The 23,060-nt window shown below is 39.4% G+C and overlaps 1 protein-coding gene across 3 annotated transcripts in view; it reads left to right on the top strand.

The window, feature by feature from the left end:
* The first annotated feature begins 1,157 nt into the window (after nucleotides 1–1,157).
* Nucleotides 1,158–23,060, top strand: part of STK32B (serine/threonine kinase 32B) — a 156,874-nt gene continuing 134,971 nt past the window's right edge. Inside the window, exon 1 of one of the 3 annotated variants that reach the window (XM_030270736.4) lies at nucleotides 1,158–1,462. In XM_030270736.4, the coding sequence (XP_030126596.4) occupies nucleotides 1,387–1,462 (76 nt within the window). In that variant the 5' untranslated portion in view covers nucleotides 1,158–1,386. Of the gene's footprint in view, nucleotides 1,463–1,495; nucleotides 1,726–23,060 lie in introns of those variants that run through there. The other 2 variants (XM_030270734.4, XM_072928000.1) reach the window with 2 other exon arrangements.

Here is a 23,060-nt window from a genome sequence, read left to right as displayed (position 1 = left end):
CATTCACACACACTCTCACACACACACATATGCACACACATTTACCTGTCCATCTCCACACTCTCACACACTCACACACATTCACACATGCACGCTCACACACACACACTCACACTCACTCTCACACACAGTCACACACATGCACACACACACTCACACACACAGTCACACACATGCACACACACACTCACACACACACTCTTCCACACACACACGCTCTTTCTCACACACTCACACACACTCACACACACACTCTCACACACACATACACTCTCACACACACTATCACACACACAGTCACACACATGCACACACACACTCACACACACACTCTTCCACACACTCACACTCACACTCACACTCTCACTCTCACACACACACACACACACACACTCTCACACACACTCTTACACACACTCTCTCTCTCACACACACACACACACTCTCACACACACTATCACACTCACTCACACTCTCTCTCACACACTCACACTCTCACACACACTCACACTCACACACTCCCACTCCCACTCCCACTCCCGCCCACTTTTACCTCTCCATCCCCCCGCGCTGCCGGAGCCGCCCCGGCGGCGGGGCTGCGCGGTACGGCCGGCAGGTGGCGCTGTGGGGCCGGGCTGCCCGCGCCGCCCCGCCCGCTCCGGCCGCGCTCCCGGGGCCGCCCCGCGCGGGGAGCGGAGGGAGCGGAGGGAGCGGGAGGAACAGCTCCCTTGCGTTCTTTTTGCCACTTTGTAAACTCGGCCAACTTCGGTCAGCCGGCCGCGTCCCTCCGGGCTGCCGGCGATGAACGCCCCCTCCCAGTCGGGAGGCAAAACCAAAAGCATCTGGACCCAGGGCGGTGTTCACCCTCCCGCCTCTCCCGCGCCTCGGGAGCGATGGGCACCCGGTGCTGCCAGCGCGGCCGGCGGCAGGAGCGGCTCTGCACCCACTCTCCATCAGACAGCGCCGCCGGGGGCGGGCAGGGCAGGGCAGGGCAGGAGCGGGGACTCCGCGCTCCACAGTGGAGGTCTGGGAGGAGGGAAAGCGGAGGAGGGAGGATCCGCGAGGATCCAGGTAGATCCAGCTTTTACCGCTTACCAAAAGCCACCGGCAGCAGGACCTCCGCCTCCTCCTTCCCTCCCCCCCATCCCTCCCTCCTCCCTAACTCCCTCCCTCCCTCCCCTGCCCCTCCGCGATGAGAGAAGGGCCAAGTCGGTGCGCGCCAGCCAGCAGCGGTCTGTGCCAGGGGCAGGCGGATCGCTTCCATGTCGCAGGGTGACTGCTAGCCCTGCGGAGGCTGCCCCGGCCGGGCCGGGCCGGCGGCGGGCGGGCAGCTGCCCCGTTGCCGGGGTGCCGCCGGCGCGCCCCGCGGGATGCTGGCGGCGGGGGATGCGGAGCCGGCCGCGGACTAACATGGGGGGCGGCCACTCCCACAGGGCGCCCGTCTTCGACGAGAACGAGGACGGTGAGTGCGGAGCTGTCCGCGGTACCGGCCCGGCCCCGCCCGGGCTCCGCCGGGGCCGCGGTGCCGCCGGCCGGGCGTGTCCGGCCCGATCCGCGCGGAGCCGCGGGCGCGGATCCTCCCGGGGCTGCGGCCGCGGGTGCGCTCCCGGGAGCAGCGGCAGAGCCCGCCTTTGTCCGGCCATCCTCACCCAGAGAGCCGGTGGCTGCTTTTAGGCACAGGCTCAAGTCCAGCACGTCGTCAGCTGGGCTTTAAGCACATGGCAGGTAACTTCAAACCTGCGTTTATGAATGGGCACGGGTTTTGAGATGGATGCCCACGCTTTTAGTTTTGTTTATAGTCGTCTCTTTGCCCACCTGCCTGTTTTAAATGGTGATGTCTCTCTTACTCTATACTTATTCCATCACCTTTACTTTCTGAAACTTTTCTTTAGTATGTTCTATTACTCTGGGTTTCTACTCCCTACCTAGATAATATGTCATAAGAAAGTGCATCTTGTAAAGTTTTTGGAAGGCAGTGGAAAAGTTTGCCTAAAATGTGGTGTTTTCTCTTTATGCGTTTCAATGTAATTTTCCAATGTAGACTGTATTTAATTAGAATTATGTGAATGCTTTTCAATTAAAATAATTTTGGGATTTGTAGCAGAGAGAACACAGTACTCTTAGAGAGCAGATATTTGTATATTAACGTAGAAATGTTTTTAATGTTACTTACAGGATAGATGTTGCTGTCTATCTAGACAATGGGTGCTTAATTTTGATAAACTTCCCCAAAAGTTCCCAATATATTTTATTAGGAAGTGATTCTGCCTTAGTAGACTCAGATTGTTTTGGCTTTCTGGGTTTCCTAAGAAGTCAAAAACATCTATGTTCTGCCCTATATGTTCAGGGCACATGGAGATATTTGTATTGTTTTGCTAGAGGGGGGGAACATCTAAATGCATGTAAAGTGCTCGAAAGGGTAACTACATTTTGCATTTAAGATGAGATTACAATTTCCTATTCCTTGGCAAAGCATGATGAGGTGTGGTTTACAACATTCCATTATTTGTGTGGGGAGTGGGACAGATTGTTTACCATTTCTGTGTTGTGGAGCCATAGCTGCCATTTCCTTGTACTGATAGAAAATTTCAGACCTTTACCATAGGTCATGCTGTGTAAACATACAAGTGAAAAAGAGCCCCCCTCACCTTCCTCCAGGTAAAGTCTCAACCATGCACAACTGGAGTTGTAAACCTTGAGGTAACTCACTGAGAAATAGAGTGAAAGCATGCTGTTAATCTTGTCCAGACACCCTGAGGTAAACAGATACCCATACTCCTGCCTTTGAAAGCTTCTAATTGGGCTCTCTTGAGTTAGCAGCTTCCATGAATTATTATCACCTTTATTTTTTTTTCCCCATGGTACAAGACTGTAGTCAGGTATTGAACAAAATGAAGTTCAATCGTAAATTATTGCAGAAATGCCTTCATGGCACTTAGTTCTCTTTCTATCCAGAAAGCATTTCTGCAATGTAGCCATTATTAACAGCAAATAAAAAAAAAACCACATGAAGTATTTATGGATTTCAATTAGGTCATTATTTATTGTTTGCATGGTTTTGTTTTGTTCTGAGGTGGTTTACCCCATTATGAGTGTTGCTAACATAATCTTTTATTCCTGTCAAGATATTTTGCTTGGCACAACTAATTCAGAAGAGTCCATTGCTTTTGGAACAATAACCAAGTTCTGATAGTACTTATAAAATATTATTCAGGATGGCATTTTCCCAAGTACCTAAACAATATGGGGAAATGTCTCCTCTTTGAAAATGTATCAAACAGAATTTAATACACAATGAAGCTGTTTGTTCATATTCCCATTAGTAGCTATAAAAGTCACCATTCCCCACAATATTGGACTCAATATGTAATTTTAAAAAAAAAAGCTAGTGAAAAAGTATAAGAAGAGAAAGTGGATTTGTTTCTTGAGATGGTATAATTGCTCAAGAATAGCAATCAATTCATAGAGAACTGGAATAGGTAAGTTGTGTATGAAGATGTAGGAATATTAGAAACTAATCTGTTTAGTGCATTGTGTGTGTCACAGCTGCCTCTTAAAAGTATAAAAATGAGCAGAAAAAAAAGTATTGCCCTTTTATACCATGCATATTTATGATGGATGTAGAATAAAACATGAATTTTGGAAGTAATGGTTTAAAGCAATTTATCATCACTCTGGAAATCATAGAAAAAAGTTACTTACTCAGTATATTAGTTAATAAATAAATATATGGAAATAGTGTATGAAGAGCACCCAGGTGCTGCCTGACAAGCCTACAGGGTGTCCATTCCAGAGTTACAATTCCTGCTTTCCTATGAGAAGAGGTGTTGATCCATTGAGTAGATCTAAAAACTGTAAGCTGTATGTAGACTCCCCACCATGCTCAGGATAATAGAAAGAATATTCTAGAGCACCAGAAGCCTGAACTACATGCTGTTAGTTCCCAGTTATTACAGCCAGTGCAACACATCATTATCATACATTAATCTTTTTAAAGGCAGTAATGCATACCATTTTTATCAGCTACATTAGTTCTCTGTGTTCCATTTTTATTAGAGGGATCTTCCAGAACTTCACTCTTTGAATGGCCAGAAACATCTGGTTTTGTGACTAGGTTTCTTAACCTACTTACAAAATTTGTGTTTAATTCAAGTTTTTGTTAGTTTAAAATGCTCTCCTCCTCAAGGATTATTCTGGGGCTTTGATAGACAGCAAAAATGTCCCCTCTCACTCTTTGATTTGTATGGAAACCTTTTCTATTTTTCTGTTGTTTCTACTGCTTTCTTATTTCCTGTGCCCTGCATCTGTCTGCATTTGAACCTGTCTTGGTTTCACACAGATAACCCAAACTAAACACAGAATTGTAGGTGAGTTTTCTCCAGGACCATGTGTTGGAAAGAATACATCCCGTTCTCTACTGGAAATAAGTTTCAGTACAGCCTATAATTACATATGCCCTTTTCATGGACATGCCATGTGGATAGTTCTGTCACCCTGTGTCAGTGCCCTGCTTAGTAATTTCCGCTGATTAACTCCAATCCACATTAGGAATTTGTGATGTTCCTATGTACATGGCCTTTTGCAGGACTGAATTTTGGTCCACTTATATTATTCATTGTCTCAAAGATGATCACTGACTTCTTTCCTTGCAACACTGATTCTTCTTTATACCATGTTTTAAATTATGACCACTCTGATCATGTCAGTTATCAAGACCAGTGAGCACTTTGTGTAAGTATTCAGCTGGATCATATCCAGACTTAATCTTCTTTGCTTTTAACCCCTGCCAGCCTCACATTTCCCATTTATAAATAATACTTTTTCCTGTGTTACTGCCATTGTTTAACCCCAAGTAGCAATTCACTCGGCCCCACACAGCCACTTGCTCACTCCCCCCAGATGGGATGAGGGAGAGAATCAGAAGAATAAAAGTTACGTGGGTTGAGGTAAAGACAGTTTAACGGGGAAAGCAAAAGCTGTGCAGAGAAGCAGTGCAAAACAAGGAATTTATTCACTGCTTTCTAGGGGCAGGCAGTGTTCAGCCATAGCCAGGAGAGCAGGGCCCATCACATGTGACATGGTGACAAATGCCATCTCACTGGATGTTTCCCCATTCCTTCTTCACCAGGTTTGATATCCTGAGCACGAAGCCATAGGGTGTGGGATATGGTGTGCCATGTCCCTGGCTCAGCTGTCCTGGCTGTGTCCCCTCCCAGCTCCTCACTGTGGGGTGGGATGATGGACAGAAAAGGCCTTGGCTCTGTGGAAGTGCTGCTCAGCAATAGCTGAAATACCCCTGAGCTAGCAGCACTGCTTCCAGCACAAACCCCAAACACAGCCCCACACTAGCTGCTCGGAAGAAATTTAACTCAATTCCAGCCAAAACCAGCACAGCTGCCCACCTTGCCTTTTGTCAGTTTATCCTCACCTTATTCAGTTTTGCTTATACTTTCTTACATTTCATTCCCCTGAAACTGAGAAAAATTAAATTTAAGCCAGCTCTATCATCTATGAAATAAGTTTGTCATCAAGGAAAAAATGTCTGGTTATTCATGTGCAAATAGCTTCTGGTAAAACCACGATGTATTTATCTCATTTTCTCTTCTTAGTCTAGGTTAAGGCACAACAACACCTAGGAATAATACAGGGAACAGAACCCTTTGTTTGCCTAGACCTTGTACTCTGGCTAAAGATACAGAAAAATATGTCTGATTTCTTAATTTTTATTGCTGGATAGAGAACTACATCTGGTGTTGTACATCATCACTACCCCTTACCAAAGTTAGACCCTTATATGGTGTGGAAGTATAACATTTTTCAGACATTTAAAAGGTGTTTTAAGTAAGGTGCTACACAAATTGTATAGTCAATTCAGGTAAAACAAAAACAGTTGTATTTTGGTTAATACTTCTGAAGCAAAGGAACCTGACCCTCTTCGCCTTTAATATTTCCTATTCTCATAACATCTACACTCTCCTGAATATGTATATCCAGTGCTACTATCAGGAGAGCAAAGAAGTAAATTTTTCCTGATGTTCAACTCCTCAGAAACAGCAATATGTGCACAAGAATGGCAATAGAAGCGTAAGGCTAATATTCACCTTTGGTAAATTCTCCTTGCAAATTCTCAGTAAATATCACAAGTAATGAATATATTAGCAATAACCTAGTGACTGTAAAGAGTGTCTTTCGTGCTGGATTTGCTTGACTGTGTTTGGTTAAATTTCAATCATATTCAAAATGTGAAAACGAAATAGTTGAAAAGAGTAATTTAGAAAAGAGCTGACTCGGGAGAGATGCTACTACTATCAAACAGGAATAACGTATTTGCCTACATTGTGTTGGAAGATACAGAGGAAAGGATAAGAAACAAAGTGTTAGAAGCTACAAGTTGGTCCTGCCAAGTGATATGGCAGTTGTATTTGATTATTTGGGGCTTAAAAAGTCAAGCTTTGCTACAGTTACTTTTAGAAATAAATATACTGAACTTCTAAAGAGCTTGTTTTAGTTTTTGGTGTACATGACTTTACATTTATGGTAAATGTGTATTTCCAGAGAACCTTCCACTGGGCATCCTGAAGCTGCAGAGCTCAAACACCCCTCTGTGGAGGTCACTGTGACAGGCTGTGCCTCAGTAGTGTAGTCTTGCCTGTGGGGAATGAGGCATAGAAACACACCTTGGCCTGTTCTCCATGGCCAGAACCTGATTCACTGTAGTGCTGTATCTACTATTTATCTACTGCAAGGAAGTGCTGAAGTCCCACTTCCTTGCCTGAGCCACAAGGCTTTGTTCTGCTGCAGTGTCATAACTGCAGAGCTCAATGGAAATCTTATGTACTAGAGAATATAGCATCCATCCTCTGGAGTTAAACTTCCAATTTGAAGTTGTAATTTCAAATTGATTTCTACCTCTCCTCTGTAGAAAAGCCTTCAGCTTAAATGAAGGATTTAAAATTGTTGGTGAGTGTCAGAAAACATCATTATTAAATGGCCAACTGCTGAAAAGACTTGTACTAAAAGCCTAAAACCCAGATAAAGAGCCTAAGAAAAATGCCTGAAATTGGTATGGATTCAAGTGGCTAAATTCTGAGCATAATGGCTGAGTTTATGTATAAGTGCAGTGAAAGCTGAACTGTGACATAGGGAAAAATGACAAACGAGAGTTTTGCTTGGAACCAGTTGAAAGCAATGATTAAATGTCAAAGTGAGATTGAGAACAGAGTTTGCAGTGTCCAGTTATTGTCAGTGATCTGATGGTGCTCATCATCCTGCTGCCACACAGCTGCGATGGACAATGTCTGATGCAGTCACAGAGATGCTGCACGCCACTTGGATCACGAGGATAATAACACACTCTTTTCAAATGGATTGTTTCATAAGATACAGCCCTAAAGAATGGTTAAATAAAGGGTTGGAACCTAAATACCTTCTGTTAGAGTGAGTAGCAAACGTCATGTGGGATCAATATTTCTGCTGGATTTTTAGTTTGTTCATGAAAGTTCTGTGATGTGTTACATTGCATTTTATTTTTTTCCTTGCAAAGATGAATATTCCAGTTCCCTTTAGAACTGAATTGGATAAGAATACCAAAATGTGATTTAAAAACTGCTCAAAGGCAGATATGCTGAAAACCACAGCTGTCAAAGGCATTATTTTATGCTGAATATCAATATTTTAGATAGATTAGGTACATACCACTAGATTTTTTTATACTTTGTTTTATGATGATGTTGAATTTTATACAATTTTATTTTGCATTTAGTGAACTTTAGACAGGAAGTCATTATTGTGTGTAGTGCAAAACACTTCAGAAACCCTAATACCAGTGTCTTTACAATCACAGAGCAAAATAGATCAGCGTTGAGCTTACACTTACAGCATGATATAAGACAGTGGGAGAATATAGACAGAAAGGAGAGCACAGAACAATGCAGTTATTTCAGGCAGCCACAGAGGTGCCAAATGCCAAACTGCTGTTGACAGTTTACGTGGTCCAAGGAGGTTCAGAAGGAATATCATGACTTTGCAATCACCATCAGCCCTTATCTTCCTGACTCAGGCTTTGGGACAATGCACACAAATAATGTGGAGCTCTTCAGACACTAAGTGATAATTGTAGGTGAAGTTTAATACTGTATCAGTTTTCCCTTTTTTACAGGGAACTCTAAAGAAGATGAATCTGGCACTTTCATCTTAGCTTCTTGCTATCTCAAATGAGCTGCATCTCTGTTCCACCGTTTGAATACCCTAAAAACGTTGTGCAATATCAGATTTACCTCACACTGTCAGGATTAAAACAAAGATCCTTTCCAGAGACAGCTAAAATATTTGTCAATTGTGCTTAACTTTACGTCATCCAGATTCATCAAAATCTCTGCCAGCAATATCTTAGAAATGGTCCAGATAAATTTTCAAGATTCTTCCTAACAATATTTACTACGATTCCAATATTTAGTTCTTCAATGGAAACATCCTTGTCAGAACCTCCATCTTAAACAAAGTCACCATGGAAGTAATTGCTGCTGCTTTTGTAGACTTCCAAAATTTTCAGAAGTGGCTAGCATGACACCTAACTCTAAGAGTGTGAAGGAATTTCTTGTTGTCTTGTTATTGAGGAGGTGCTCAGCAGAGGTAATATTTTACCCATATTGCAATACATGTTATGCAGTGTGCCTGGATATCAAGATAGGCTTTCTGTGAATAAATATAAATATTTCAAAGTTAACCAAGCATTGAGCAAGGTAAGCTTAGAGACTCCTATTCAAGATAAAAGGAAAAATTTGATTGTGAAATAAACTCAGAAAACAGGATTATTGTCTCAATCTCAACACTGTTGCTTTTACAATCCCTCTTTCACAAATTCAGACATTATCTTCCATCCCTGCCTGCAGCTGTTGCTTGAAGTGAAGAGGCTTTGCTCCTTCAGCTGTGCTGCTGTTTTGTCTGTGCCAAAGAGCAGGCTTTCAGAGAGCTGGGTTCTGAAGGACTGGAAAAGCTGAATGCTGGAGGGGTGGCAATCTGAAAAATAAATGTTTGGTTTTATCCCAGGACAAATGGTTTTCAAATGTACGGAGATATTAAACTGACTCTACTGCTCAATATTGGCTTCACTTCCAGTGGAGTTCAAAAGATCCGACAGCTTCCCATAGAACAAGGAGGAACAGATCTACCTCACCCCACCTGGCTGCAGTGTGACAGACACTGAGTGTGGACGGCACTTGGTGTGAAAGTGAAAGAGTTCCTTGATGTGGATGTGTGAATGTGGGTTACAAGGTCAGCAGTAGCTACCAGGGAGCTTTTTGTGAACCTTGGGTACCATACTGTCCAATGGATGAAGTGCAGCCTGGAATCAAATGTTGTACCTGACTGAATTAGAAAATGCCCAAGAAAATCTTTGGGAAATAAACATGGTAAGGAATTATGATCTTGTTCATAGATCCTCAGAGAACTGGCTCACCTGAGCTGTCTTTCTACAGTATTTTCTGAATGTGGGCATAAAACCAAAGAAGGCAGGGTTTTGTTGGCCAAGCACAAGACTCACTCTTTTCTACATTTCTCATTTAAAAAGCAAGCTTGAGAAGGCAGAAGGTGAAATCATCCTGAAGCAAAACCTGGTGGGCAGTGACGCCTGTGACTAAGCACTGAAGGGTGGGATAGAGGAAAGAATGTAAAGTTATTTTGGTGGTTTCACAACATTTTTACTTAGCCAGAGTGAGATAATGCTGAGGTGATGGGAAAGGTGTGGAAGAGAAAAGGTTACTACTGAGATCAATCAATACAGAGCAAAAATTCTTAGACAGTATTCAATTAAAAAGGAAAACTTCTAGTTCAGTCTGGTAGAGGAGCTCCACAGCATCCTATCAGGGTAAAACATATGAGGGGAAGGAACAAAAGGTACAGGACACCCACCAAACTCAGCAGGAAAAGCCTGGACTTTTTGGAGGGGGAAGAGCAGCAGTAGTAAGCAGTGTGCACATCAGAGGGTGTGATCTCTCTTGAGCACAGTTCCACTTAGTGTCATGAACTAGTTAAACTGATTACCTTGAATGACATTACTTACTGCCTAATGCAGGCCTGCGCTGAGCTGTTGCCGAATTTGCTGTTGTACTTTTCAACACTGTGTATATGTGTGCATATGTCAGCTGCCCTGAAATGGGAAAAAGTAAAAGATTATTATTATGCAAACATGAAAACCTAAAGAGATCAATAAAAGTTGTTTTGTTAACTAAATCATACTCTGAGTTTGCTTGGACTCATTCAAAATCAGACATGAATAGCAAATACAGGGTCTTTGAAAAAAAGAACAGGCAACTGTCTTGGATTTTTTCCCTTATGGTTAAAGAAGAACAAAGTTTATTTACTTTCTAGGGTTCAGTGTCTAATACATTAAATGTTTTGAAGAATAACACTGGTTTTTATTTGGCTGTTCTTGATCCCATTAAACTATTTTCTTTATCAGAAATCGATGTTCAAATCACACTGTGTCTGCAGATGAGCACTAGTGGGGCCAAAGATGCCTCCACCTTCTCAGTACAAGAGGATGTTGAGCATAAATATGTTCTTCAGGACCTAGAACTGGTTCTCTTAATATAGTATCTGATGGAACATCCTTGTATTTAATTTCGGAAATTAATATTATTAATATAAATAGATATATTATATAAATTAATATGATACTGTTTAAATTCTACTATACATGTATACAGTATAGTTTTATATTTAGGCTACTATTTATATATTACACTATAGCACTGTACCTTTATAGACACACACTTCTGGAGGAGAGAGGAAAGAAAGAAAGCATCTGTTCACTGGTGAGTACTACCAGGCTTTCCCTTTCAGATTCCTCACTTACTAAAATCTGACAAATAGAATGAAAGCATCACATGTGACGTGTATTCAGCTTTTCCCCAAGAAAACCTGAATGTTATACATTGGTCTATTCCCTCAGGCAGTCAGCATTCACCTCAAATATCCATCAGCAAGGGTATGAGTAGCATTGTACTTTTGTATCACAGAAATGAGGCCTTCCTTCCTTTCATCCCTAAATAAATTATTTTCCACTTCAATAATTAGAAGACTTATTTACATGAAGCTGTCTCTCATATGCTCAGTTTGACCTCATCTTTAACTCCTTAATTTCCACTTTGACACTCATCAACATGTATGTTTTAATTAGGAAATGAAACAGCATTGAAAGGAAGGGCTAGGATTTGTGAGGTCGCTGGACAGGTCTGTTTTTAATCACTGGAAATTCAAACTCTGCAAAAAGGTGTTTGTAAAAGTTGTCTTAGTTCAGCACATTTCTTCTAAAGACTATCAGCTTTCTGAAGCTTTTCTTTTTTTTTCAGAACTTTTTTTCCAGCCTGGCAAGGAAAGCTTACTGGAGATTGGGCCCTTATGGACATGGTTTAGTGGTGGACTTGGCAGTATTAGGTTTATGGTTGGGCTTAAAGATCTTAAAGCCCTTTTGCAACATAAAATAAATTGTATGATTCTTTGGTTTCAGTTTATTTTGCTGGTAGTGAGTACATCAAGGTTCTTCTTCCAGTTTTGCATATCATTTATTTCTGCTACAACTAATGGAAGATTCTTTATAATCAGTTTTTCTCCTACACCCCTTTTCTATGATTGCTGTCACAGGTCTTTACACAAAAGTATCAAACTCTGTAATGTTTTTGTTCTTAGAAATGTTGTATTGTATTTTCTGGTATGGGTATTTAGTACAATGTAGACACCCGAGTTTCATTCATCCCGTAATTAAGACAAAGACATTTTCTTTTTAAATTGAAGGATGCTTCTTAGAAAGCTTTACCAGAGTTGGTTGCAGCTGATTTAAACAGGTTCTTGAGGTTCTAATTATAACTGAACATGGTTGATGAATCGGAAATTTATTTTCCAAATTTTACATTCTCATAAATATTTTCTTTATAATATCACAACATAATATGAAATTTTCTGGTTTATACTTCGCTAATTTTTTTTAATATGTTCTATTTTGAAAAAAGCTGGTTTAGATATATTCATGAAATCTATCCTACAGTTTGTTTATCTGAATCAAAATATGAATAAATCAGTACTTATAACTTCTATCTGGTAGTATTTTCTTGATTTTGTGTTTATTCTCACTTTCTTTCAAATTTTCTTTCTTTTTTTTTTATTTTCTTTAAGAAAAAAAGTATCAATTCTAGTTCTTTGAAATTTGGAGATATTTAGATAAGTTCTACACCTGATGTACTTTTCTGCCCTGTCATTTTTTTGCTTGGAATAAAATAGAGCACTGACTTCATCATTCTATTGTTAACACTGTCCAATGTAAAGAAAGACTGTTGTATTTAGTAAGATAAATATACTACAAGGCAATCTGCTGCAGTGGCCAAAAAATACTTTCCTTCTTTTTCCTATTTTTGCTGCGATAAGAGAACACCTTCTGTTCCTTACTTAAGATATAAAAATGCAAACTGAGTTAATTCTTCCAGTAATTATTATTTCCTTTAGAGATTGTTCCACCTCCCTTGCTGAGCAATGAGAACTGTTCTTAGCTACCTTGTTAAAACAAAGATGCAATATAATCACAAAACCTCCTGAGTGTCCTTCACACCTTTCTGAAGCTATCTTCCACTTCCCTCTGGACTGCTTTCACATTATGTTATGAAGATTGATTTTGTGCCTTTTGGGGTAAGGTTTAGATAAATCTTTTTCCAAGCTGTAAAGCCTGCAAATGCTTCTGGGGCAATACCACATCTTAAGGACAGTGAACTGCTACACAGAGCTTGAAGTCAAACAAGAAGAGATCGTCAAAAGATCACTTCGCGAAGTAGGAAAAGTCATTCTCTTAAGCCCAGATCATATTTCATTCTTTTAGCATGTGAAAACTATAGAAATACAATCTTTTGTGTGGGGAGTTGCTGTAAAACCAAGTTAGCTTTTATTGAGATTTGTTTGGACATAACATGAGGAGTAGATTAGCCAGAAGTTTTATGCAGATTCATGAGATTCTTCTCTGCCCAGCCTTTTCATTGATTTTTCAGTAACTGCATGCCAATTATGCCCTTATTGTCACATCTTTTCCTGCCCAGTGACATATATTTGAGATCTCTTGCTCAAGTTTTTAAGCTAAGTTATTAAACTAGAGTTTTTAAAGGTGCAAATAATAATAGCAGATGAAAAGTACTTTAGAAAGAGAAATATACTTTTAGTGTGAAATTCTCCATAAAAATCTCAGTACTGAAAGACTTTCTGGAAGGATTTATTGATCTTTATTGAACAAAATTATCAGCACTAAGTGCTGTGTGATTTTTCTGGGAAGTAGTCATAGTGTAGTTAACACTTGCTGTCAATCCAAATGTATAGCAGGGCAATAATTTTTATTTTTCTTTTGGATTTAGTGAACTCACTCCTGATAACGGGAAGAGAGCAGCTAGAGTAAAGTTGCCTGTGCAGCTTCAAAATGGCAAAAAAAATTATTTACAGTCACCCAGGCTATCTTGTCCTTTTTTGCCTTTTTTATTTTAAGTATAGTTTGGGAAAAAGACTGGGCATCACGTTCACAGGTGTTGGCTGTGGCTGTGGGAGGCAGAACATCCAAGTGGAGCTTGTCTGGTGGCAAGGCAAATTCCAGCTGTTACTGGGATAGCATCTGCTCTCTGAGTGGCTTTCACAAGGCTTTTCTGGGAGTGAGGAGAGGTTATGTCTGCTGTTTAGAAAAGATTGAGTAGTATGTGGCAGTGAAGAGACCATGTTTTCAGTGGTTTCAAGCACTTAGGCTGAGTGCTGCCTTGACTTCAGGTCCTTGATGCTCCCAAGCCAGGAGCCATCAGTCTGGCTCAGCAGTGTTGGATGAAGCACAGTCATGGATTTTAAAATGCCTTAACAGAAGGTGGCCCTTTCACTGTTGTAGCTGTCCATTACAGAGAAAAGATTGTGGCATTCAGGTTTCTCACTTGGGAAATGCAGAGAATTTTAAATGCTTCCCTGGACATACAGGGAAGTATGTAAGAGTAATTACAGGCTGTTCTCAGCCCTCTAGCCTTCTTCTGCTAGGTAGCTCATCTTGTGATCCACAGACATATGTAGATCAATGATATCCTGAATTTTTGAATGCCAGGATGTCCTGGATATTGTAAAGGTCTCCCTGAAGCACTACATTCCAATTTGGAAAAGAAGAATACACCCCAGCAGATCACTCGAGAAAGATTGCTGGCAACTGTCGTATACAGCATGCTTCTTCTAGTCTTTAGTGATATGAAGTTGATTTCCAGTCCTTTTCACAACCTGTACATTAAAAAAGAAAAAAAAAAAAACCACAATATTTTTTGCTATTTTGAAAGCTTTCCATTCGGTACTGTGAAGAAGCCAAGGTTGTTTAATATAATTTTCATAGATAGCCAGAACAAGCTCTGATATACTGATTTGCCATTTTATTATTTATTCTAGTTAAGAAAATATAATATAAATACACATATATTTTTAGAGACTCTCTCCCTCTTTTTATCTATATCTACACAGATTTTTTTTATATATACTTTACTCTCATCAAAATAAACCCTGTGTATGCAGTAGGGAACTCTAGAACTGAGTCACCAATATCATTATTTTCATCTAACATCTATAATTAAACTTATTTGAGGTTCTGTTTCTGTGATTATAGAGAACTGGTATAGCACATTTAGTGCCACTGAATGTTTCAGGCACTAACAAGCCTTCTGCTACATCAAGCAATTTTATCCTCTGCAGCTCACTATTTGTTTGTGCTTTGCACCTGATAACTTCTGTGGTTAAAATTAGAATTTGTGTTCTTTACATTAATATCTATCAGCTCCCAGTGCTGCTCACCAAGTGAATATTTTTATTTTTTCCTGTTGTGTGATAATATGAGGTAAATCTAATTTGTAGCTTAGAGTCTACTGACCTTCTGCTGTTAATGACCACACCCAGCCATAACCTGGGAATTGTGGCTGGTTTGAAGTCTTCCTCCTCTCCTCAGGCACCTCGGTACCAGCTGACCTGAGGTGGATTTGGTTTGTTTCATAAGTGTATCTATGTTTGCTTTGCTTGAAGTCTTTAATATTTCACTTCAGTTGTGGTTTTAATTTCAGATGGCAACAAAGCACCACAACCTCCCTGCTCACTCTGCTCCCCTTCCCAGCTGGATAGAGAGGAGAATCAGAATAAAGTAAAACGTGTGGATTGAGATAAGAATAGAATTGAAATAAAGTAAATTATTATAATGATCATAATAATAATAAACAACACTCTAATAGATACAAAGAAGAAAATGAACTCTATTCCAGCTGAAATAAGGACAACTCCTAATCTTAGCAGTGGGTAGATAAGATAAAGTGCCTGCTTTCTTTATTCATATTTACTGTTTTCTGCAGTGAACAGTCCTATCAGCTTTTGTGTAATTGCTTGTGGAATTTAAATAAGCATACTTATAAATAAATTGTAAATAAGTGTACAAGGATTTCTCAGAGGTAAGAAGCACAATGATGAGAGAATAAATCATCAGCACCAAGTAAAAAAAAAACAAACTTTAACAGTTAGATGGTCATTTTATGTACAGCAGTCAGCCCATTTTTTCAGTCTTCATAGAAAAACTACCCATTCCATCATCAAATATTTATCTGTAAACACTGAGATGAAGAACTATTCCTTGCACTGAAATTATGGAAGGTTTTTATAAATTCAATATAGCGGTTATAATCAGTTTTCCCCCTACCCTTTCTATATCACTCTGAAGAGAAACAAACACAAAAAGTGATGTATACAAAGGTGTTAATTATAATTAATAGGTCAGGATATCACTTCATTTGAAGTTGGAAAAAATTGATTGTGTTTGATCAACAACAGCTAAGTCTGGAATATATAGGTAAAAAAAAAAAAAACATTTTGAGACCTGCTTTCCTCCAAAATGGCAGAGAAAGTGGAGTGATTCTTATACAAGTCGATGATTCACACAGTGAAATATTATGAACCCTAGCTGGAATCAAAAAGAAGCGTCTTCCTGGCTCCAGATAACTCTAAAAATCAAAACTGTCAGGATGAGTTCAGGTCAGTGCCTTTATAACCTCAGAGGCTGGATTTGAGGTTCCATCTCTAAAATGGATTTTGTTATTTTTCCAAGAAATATAGCTTAGCTTAAAACATTTGCAAGGTCTACAAATAAAATGTGACTTGAGCAGTGAGTACAGAGTGAAAGTCATTTAACTGTAGAGGATGGATAACTATGGGTAGGCTAACAGATAGAATTGATGGAGGAGGTCAGCCCTCTTAAAAGTATGTTGTGTCTTTTATTTAAAGAATCAATAGAAATCTGGCCAGTTTAAGAGGTATTTAGTGTTTGTTGGACTCTGAGGTGCTACTTTGTGGTCAGGCAGTAATGGAATACTTAAAATTTTCTTTAATTCTCCCATACTGGAGATGTAGCCTTTAAATGTACTCACGAGGTGTGCTGTGTATTTCATTAAATACTGCATTTTTTCATGATAAGGATCAGCTTTTCCTGTTTACAATCCCCATTCTACCCACAGCTACAGCTGTGCACCCCCAGTGCCTGCAGCTGGATCCCACAGGCAGGCCAGGCTGTAGCTGGGATGTGCCCCTCTGCAGCTGGAGCAGGCAGTGGCACTCCAGGCATGCTTCTGCTCCTGGCTACAACTGGGATCGTTTGTTTGAAGCCCATGGTGATGGTTTGGTCTAAAATCACTAAATGGGAGGTAATCCCAATTGAAATGGGAATAATTCTGATCTTTAGTGTGCTTACTCATCCCAAGTATTTGTAATTTGTAGTTGTGGTTAAGAATAGAAGAGATAATTTTTCAAGATTCAGTTCTGAAGAGAGATTCCTCACGTCTTGGCTTCTGAATTCATAAGAAAAAGAGAACGACTCGTACTGTCTCTAGGTGTTTGAGTAAAATCTTCCCATGGGTACCCAACCTCCCATTAACATAGCAACAGGACTCATTTTGATCTGCGAGAACAATGTTTTCAGAGCCACTGCCCTGAGGAGCTGAGAGCAAAGAATTTTATTTGCTTCCTCTGGCATGTTTGGAATTACAGAGACCTTTGCATGGATAAGATTGATGGATGTCTCACTGAGGGTTTTGTTGTTAACTTAATTTAAAGAATTTTCCTTCACCTGGGGATCACTCTGATAAATTTTATTGCAGGAGAAAACAGTTTGGTACACTGATATTTGACATTTTATTCCCATAGCAACTTCCTTCAGAGAGCCTTCCAGTTCAGTTATTAATGAGGTTATTTTCATAGAAACTCTGAGGGAGGTGAATATTCCCACTTTCCAGCTGAAAAAGATGGTTCATAGTCTATTATGTGTATCCTGATCTCACAGGAAAGTTTATTACAGTAAAGTGAAATTTAGATTTTATATATTGTAGCAATACATTTTCTCAAGGAGTATCTTTTTTGCTGCTTATACCTGTCAGTCTGTTTCTCCTTGCAATGATTTCAGAGATTGTTTTTGTCAGCTCATCCATAAGAGAACAACATGGTCAGTCAGAATCTCTATTTTCTCAACTAAGGGTGTTATGTTTTATCACTTAACAGAGGTCTTACATTTTATGCTGGAGCAGGTCCTGAAACTTTTCTCTTTAGTTTCAATGTCAATGTCTTTTGAAAGAGCTATGAAAAGCTTGGAGACTCTCAGAGGCTTCCCTGCTATTCAGTGGCTGTGATAAAGGCCAGTACATCAATCCAGCTGTTCCTTGATGACTTCTGATGTTCCCAGTGGTGCTACTGAGTTAACAGCTTTTCTGAACCAATTCTCTGTCCTGTCACAAAACAGAACTGTTTTCATGGCAACAAAAGGGGATCTTTAATTGACACTTCCACTGATCTTAAAAACAATTTGCTGACTTGTGGTTTTATAATAGTAAAATTTTGTAAATTGCTTTTTATAATAGGATATATGGATGAGAAATTCCAATTACTTTCCACTGAGCCAAATGAGTCAATGGAAAGAAACCTTTCTGCTGGAAAATAGGTTACCTGAGTTCTATATGCTAACAGAACATAGAAGCAGCCAAAAGAGCTCTGTTATGATAAACTAACCTCTGGTTATACTGGAGATTTGACACTGCATGAGCAAATCCTGATCATTTCTGTATGACAGTAAGGTCAGGGCTATGGACTTAACACAGTTTCACTGTTAGCCAATGCATCAGACCTTATTATAATCCAATAATTCCAGTTATTCATGACACTTAGCTTCAGCGCCAGTCTAAATAGAGAGAGAATCATGTTCTTTAATACAATCATAGAAGAGTGAGGCCATTTTCATGTGGCCTCATGTGACCAGTCACACTGAATCCTGTGCACAAAGAAGAGAACATATCTACCACTCTGTGTGCTACTTTCAACTACTAGCAAATCTTTTCTGACTGCAGGATTGTGTTAACCAGGCTCTGGTCATTTCCAGACATCAATATCAGTTGTTGATGAGGATTATTACCATATTTCAGTCCATCCAGAGGAGCATCTGACCTCTCATGACATTTTTCATAGCACTGAGTTATACACAAATATATAAAATTCCTGATCAGCTGCTACAAGCTTTTCACAACAATCTATTGCTATTTGCTCTTTGTTGGAAAAGAGTCATAGATTTGGCACTCCAAATTCCTTTCACTTTTCTGTTAAATCTAATAGTAAAAGCCAGACATCATAAAAAAAGATAATGAGATGTTGAAAAGGTCTGCTTTAAAATTATGCTGCTGAAGGATTACGCTAAACTGACCCACACAATCAAGACCATCTGGGCTGACTGCCCATCATAAACATTCAAATTCTCATTCTCAGTCCATGGTATCACATTATCAGACTGATCAGATCAGTCACCCTCCACCTCCACGGGCATGGAAGTACTATTAAAAGCTTCAACCTTTGTGGTTGCCCTGCAAAGGATCAGCTCTGCACAGATCTCTCTTCTTAGTCACAGTCTGAGTCTTTCCCACTTTGTGCCTTCATTGTGTGCTGGTTCTACCCCTTTCTGAACTTGCCTTTCAATTGATGATAGCCTGGGACAGGAATTATTATAAATTTAATTGACTTTTTGCAGTGTTATCCTCCATTCATGCTTGCCACTGTTGTATTTTGTCTCATTTTCCTTTTAGGCTGTCTGAGATGCTACTGTTTTAAATCTTAAGTATTTGTCAAGGGAGCTTCACCTTGGTAATTGCCTGTACCATTAGTCACCATCAGGATTTCTGAAGATCTTGCATTATCCCAAAAAAAAAGGACAACTAAAACATATAATTGTCTGTGCTAATTTTTTTTGCAGCTGACATCATCAGTGGTGACGTTAAATAGATAATCATTCTGTCCTGTTTTGTACTGCACTGCCAACGAGGACATGCTATGAATTTGGGCTTGATCCCTACTAGATTGTCCAGATGACTTTTTGCAATGATAACACATATTTCATGTTCCTTATATCTTCTGCCAAGCTCTGACAGCAATATTAGACCTTCTTTTTTGTTGTTTATTAATAAGAAACAATTAAAAATTCATCAACTTCAATGATTAGCTTTGCCTTCAAATAATAGTAATTGAACTTAATATTAGTTTAAATTTTTCTGACATAGGATGTTTACTCCTATTCTTACTTATTTTCTGAAAGTTAATTGTCTGCCTTCCTGGAATTGCTATCAAAGTCAAAAGACATGCTTAGCAGATAGTTTTAAATTTGTCTTTACTGCCTGTGCTCACTTACATGTGAGGGAGAATGCAAATATTGGTGTCAGTGTATTTTAACATGGCAGGGATCAGAGTTTGATCTCTACTTTGTTATCAAGCATTTCCTGTTAAAATAAAACACACAAATTCTGTACTAATAAGCATTGTAACTTCCCTGTGGAAGTGACCATCTCATTTCACTGCCCTTGCAACCAGACTTCTAACCAAAGCAGCATCACAGGGGTATCACAGGGTGCCACAATCAGCTTTATCTGGTCTGAACACCCATACAGCCATCAAAAGGGATGTGCTTGTGCTCTCCTCTGTTCCTGCTGTCTGCAGCGTGCCAGACATGGTGTCTCTCTGATTGCCTCATTTTCTTGTCAGTTTTTCAAAGAACAAGTTCTTCCTGGATGATCATGTGCTGTCTTCATAGCATCACATGAAAATGTTCATAAAGGGCTAAAATACAGTCAGTGAGGTGGACTGTGAGAGATATTTGGTGTGGTGTAGGGCCCAAAGCATATATTTCTGATGTTGGGAAATAGAAATATTTTCTACTTCCTCTTATTATTAGGCTGAATGAAAATAGAAATCTTTCCTGTGGAAATCCAAAAGCAAATTGAAAAGGAGACTTTCTTGAAATGTTCTCATTTCAGGAAAAAATGTCAAAAATGCACTCACTCTAAATGGACACTGACAACAATAATAGTGAAGCAGAAATCATCATTAATCAATACTCAGAAATTTTTCATTTCAGCTGAGATCAGTGACGACCTTTTGATTTTGTAGTTACTTTTTTTCCTTCTCCAATAAAGAAGATAAAAAATGGAAACAAGGCACAAAGCAAAATGATGAGAAAGACTCCAAAACTAGGTAACTTTCTGTTTGCTTTCATTGGAGCTGAAATCACATCCTTACTCATGAGAACTGAACTTTCATATTGCTTTGTATCCTTCAGACTGAGATTATTTATTGATAAGAATAGTTTTTTCTCTCACCTCTCCTGGATTTGCTCACACAAACCATCACAGGCAAGAATTGGCTTTTCAGTTACTCTGTTTCCCCCCCAGCCACCTGAGAGTACTGCTGTATGCCCCTGAAACAGAGTAACCTGTCTGAAGATGGAGGCAGAACACTAAAATCTCCAATGAGGAATTGTTACGGTAAAAATCTGGACTAGTTTTAAAGAGGCATAAAGATTAAAAAATTAACTTTATTTTTTAGTCTAATGCTCCCAAGAAACACTATGGGAGAGAGAAGCAGCCACAAGAGCTCTTCTGATCAGTACAACTAATCTTTGCCAGTAAACTTCTACTTGTGCTCAGTCCTTCAGAAAGAATAGCTAATTTTATCCTATCTGTGCTAAAATTCTTGTGGAGCAAAGCAGCAGCTAAACAACCCCACACCTTCCACAGAATAAGAAACTTTTGTTTTTCCACAGGATGATAACAGCAACCGCTGGAGTCACTGGTGCTTCTGGTGAAGCCTTTACTGGGCTGCCACGGGGCAACTTCTCAGTAGTCTTTAGGCAAAAACTGATTATTGTGTTCTTCTGTCAGATGTCTTTTCTTGATTTTTGGTTTGGTGATAGACCTCCAATTTCCCAGGCAAGGTCTGGAGATTGTGGGATGGCACTCAGGAGTTTCACTTTAAACTTCCTTCAGAGGAAAGTTGTAACAATTTGCAGTCTGGTCTACTCATCCAAGGAGCAAACTTTGTTTTACAGGCTTCAGGTAGCTGCTGATACATTTTTCAGAATAGATGTATTTAATAGTGGTATCATTTTAATTTGGCTTATTGGCTTATTTAATAATCAGCTCTGGAAAGAAATTTTCATTTCATCCTGGGTTCAAATAAATTCTTGTTTACCAAGGAGTCACAGTTTCCTTGTGAATGCAAAATCTCATCTCTTTTTTTTTGCAGCTTTTATAGAATAGCATTAGAAATACAATTATGTTCTTTCACAGAATTAAAAAGGAAGAAGAGTTTTGAGAATCAGTCCTTAGATTTTTTTTTACTTAGCAGCTTGGTTACTTTCAAATGCTAATTTTCTTTAGAATTTCAATTTCACTTCTGGTTGTTGCAACACATGCCTGTTCTCAAAAAGTGTAAATTATTAGCTGATTCACCAAATTCTTCTAGTCTGTTTTTATAGCATTTTGAAAAATGGTAGGCTGTTTTAGTTCTTTCCAGTATTCATTTTAATGAACACATTCAGAAAATTCCCCAACCATTTAGGGGAAGCCCCACTCATTTTAACGATGTGATGTGAGGTGGATTTCACTAATTACAGTGTAGGACCCCATGATGCTGCCACTGCTCTGGATGAACAAACCATGCATGGTCTAAATATTCTGCGAATGTCATCAAATGTGTAGCTAAATTGCATGTGAAGTACTCTGCTTTGTAGGAGGATTGACATAAGGAAATCAGAATGTCTGAAGTGCATCACAGCAGATGTTCTTTAGCCCACTCTTTTATCTATGGTATCAGCTATTTATTTATAGAATATAGAAATAAGAGAGGTATAAATAAAATTACATTGCTGGTTTTCCGACACCCTGGTACTGAGACTTTCTCCCCATTTTAATAAGGGAGAAGGTTGCTTTCCCTATGTTTTGCTTGAAATGTGACATAGATGGAAGATAACAAGAACTATCACCCTGTTTTCTTTTTTCTTTTGAAACTGGCTTTTCCTCTAAAAACAATTTTAATGGATAATTTAACTTGTTGCCAAATTAAAATATTGTTATTTTCCTAGACAAAAATCAAGTCTTATACTGGGAAAACAAAGCTGGGTTTGAAAGTTTGAATGGAATTCAAATTTACCTTTTCAGATTTCCTCCTGGCGCAGTTCAAAGCTGGGTTACATTTCTGTGGTGTGACACTTCTTCAAAGGTATTGGAACCTGATCCTTGTATCCCCTGGTGCAGATCCAGACCTTGTACCTATTTACAAGTCCCACAGCCCAGCACAGGAGAGCCACCAGCTCAGGGGGAGCAAAGCACAGCCATGCAGGTGCTGTGAGGACACCTCTGAAAGGGAGATCAGTCCAGCCAAAGATCCCAGCCTGCAGGTGGCTTCACAAGGAAGCAAAATGCAGAAATGTACTGTTGTGAAAAAGCCACTTTGGATCAGTCAACAGCTCTGAAATTAAAGTCTTTTGACAGCACAGAAATGTTTCACTTTGACTGAAGAAAGTGAAGTATGCAAACATGATCAGATTAAAATGCATTGTAAAGTTCAAAACAAAATTATCTGAATTTTAAATAAAATTTGTTTTGCATACAAAGATCTTAAATTATTTCTAATTGCAAATAAAATCTGAATATTTATAAAAGCATATTAACATAATTAGTTTA

The sequence above is a fragment of the Taeniopygia guttata genome, chromosome 4, assembly GCF_048771995.1.
Source record: "Taeniopygia guttata chromosome 4, bTaeGut7.mat, whole genome shotgun sequence".
Lineage (NCBI taxonomy): Eukaryota > Metazoa > Chordata > Aves > Passeriformes > Estrildidae > Taeniopygia > Taeniopygia guttata.
Note: the sequence above shows the minus strand (reverse complement) of the source record. Positions and strands in the feature narration are given on the sequence as shown.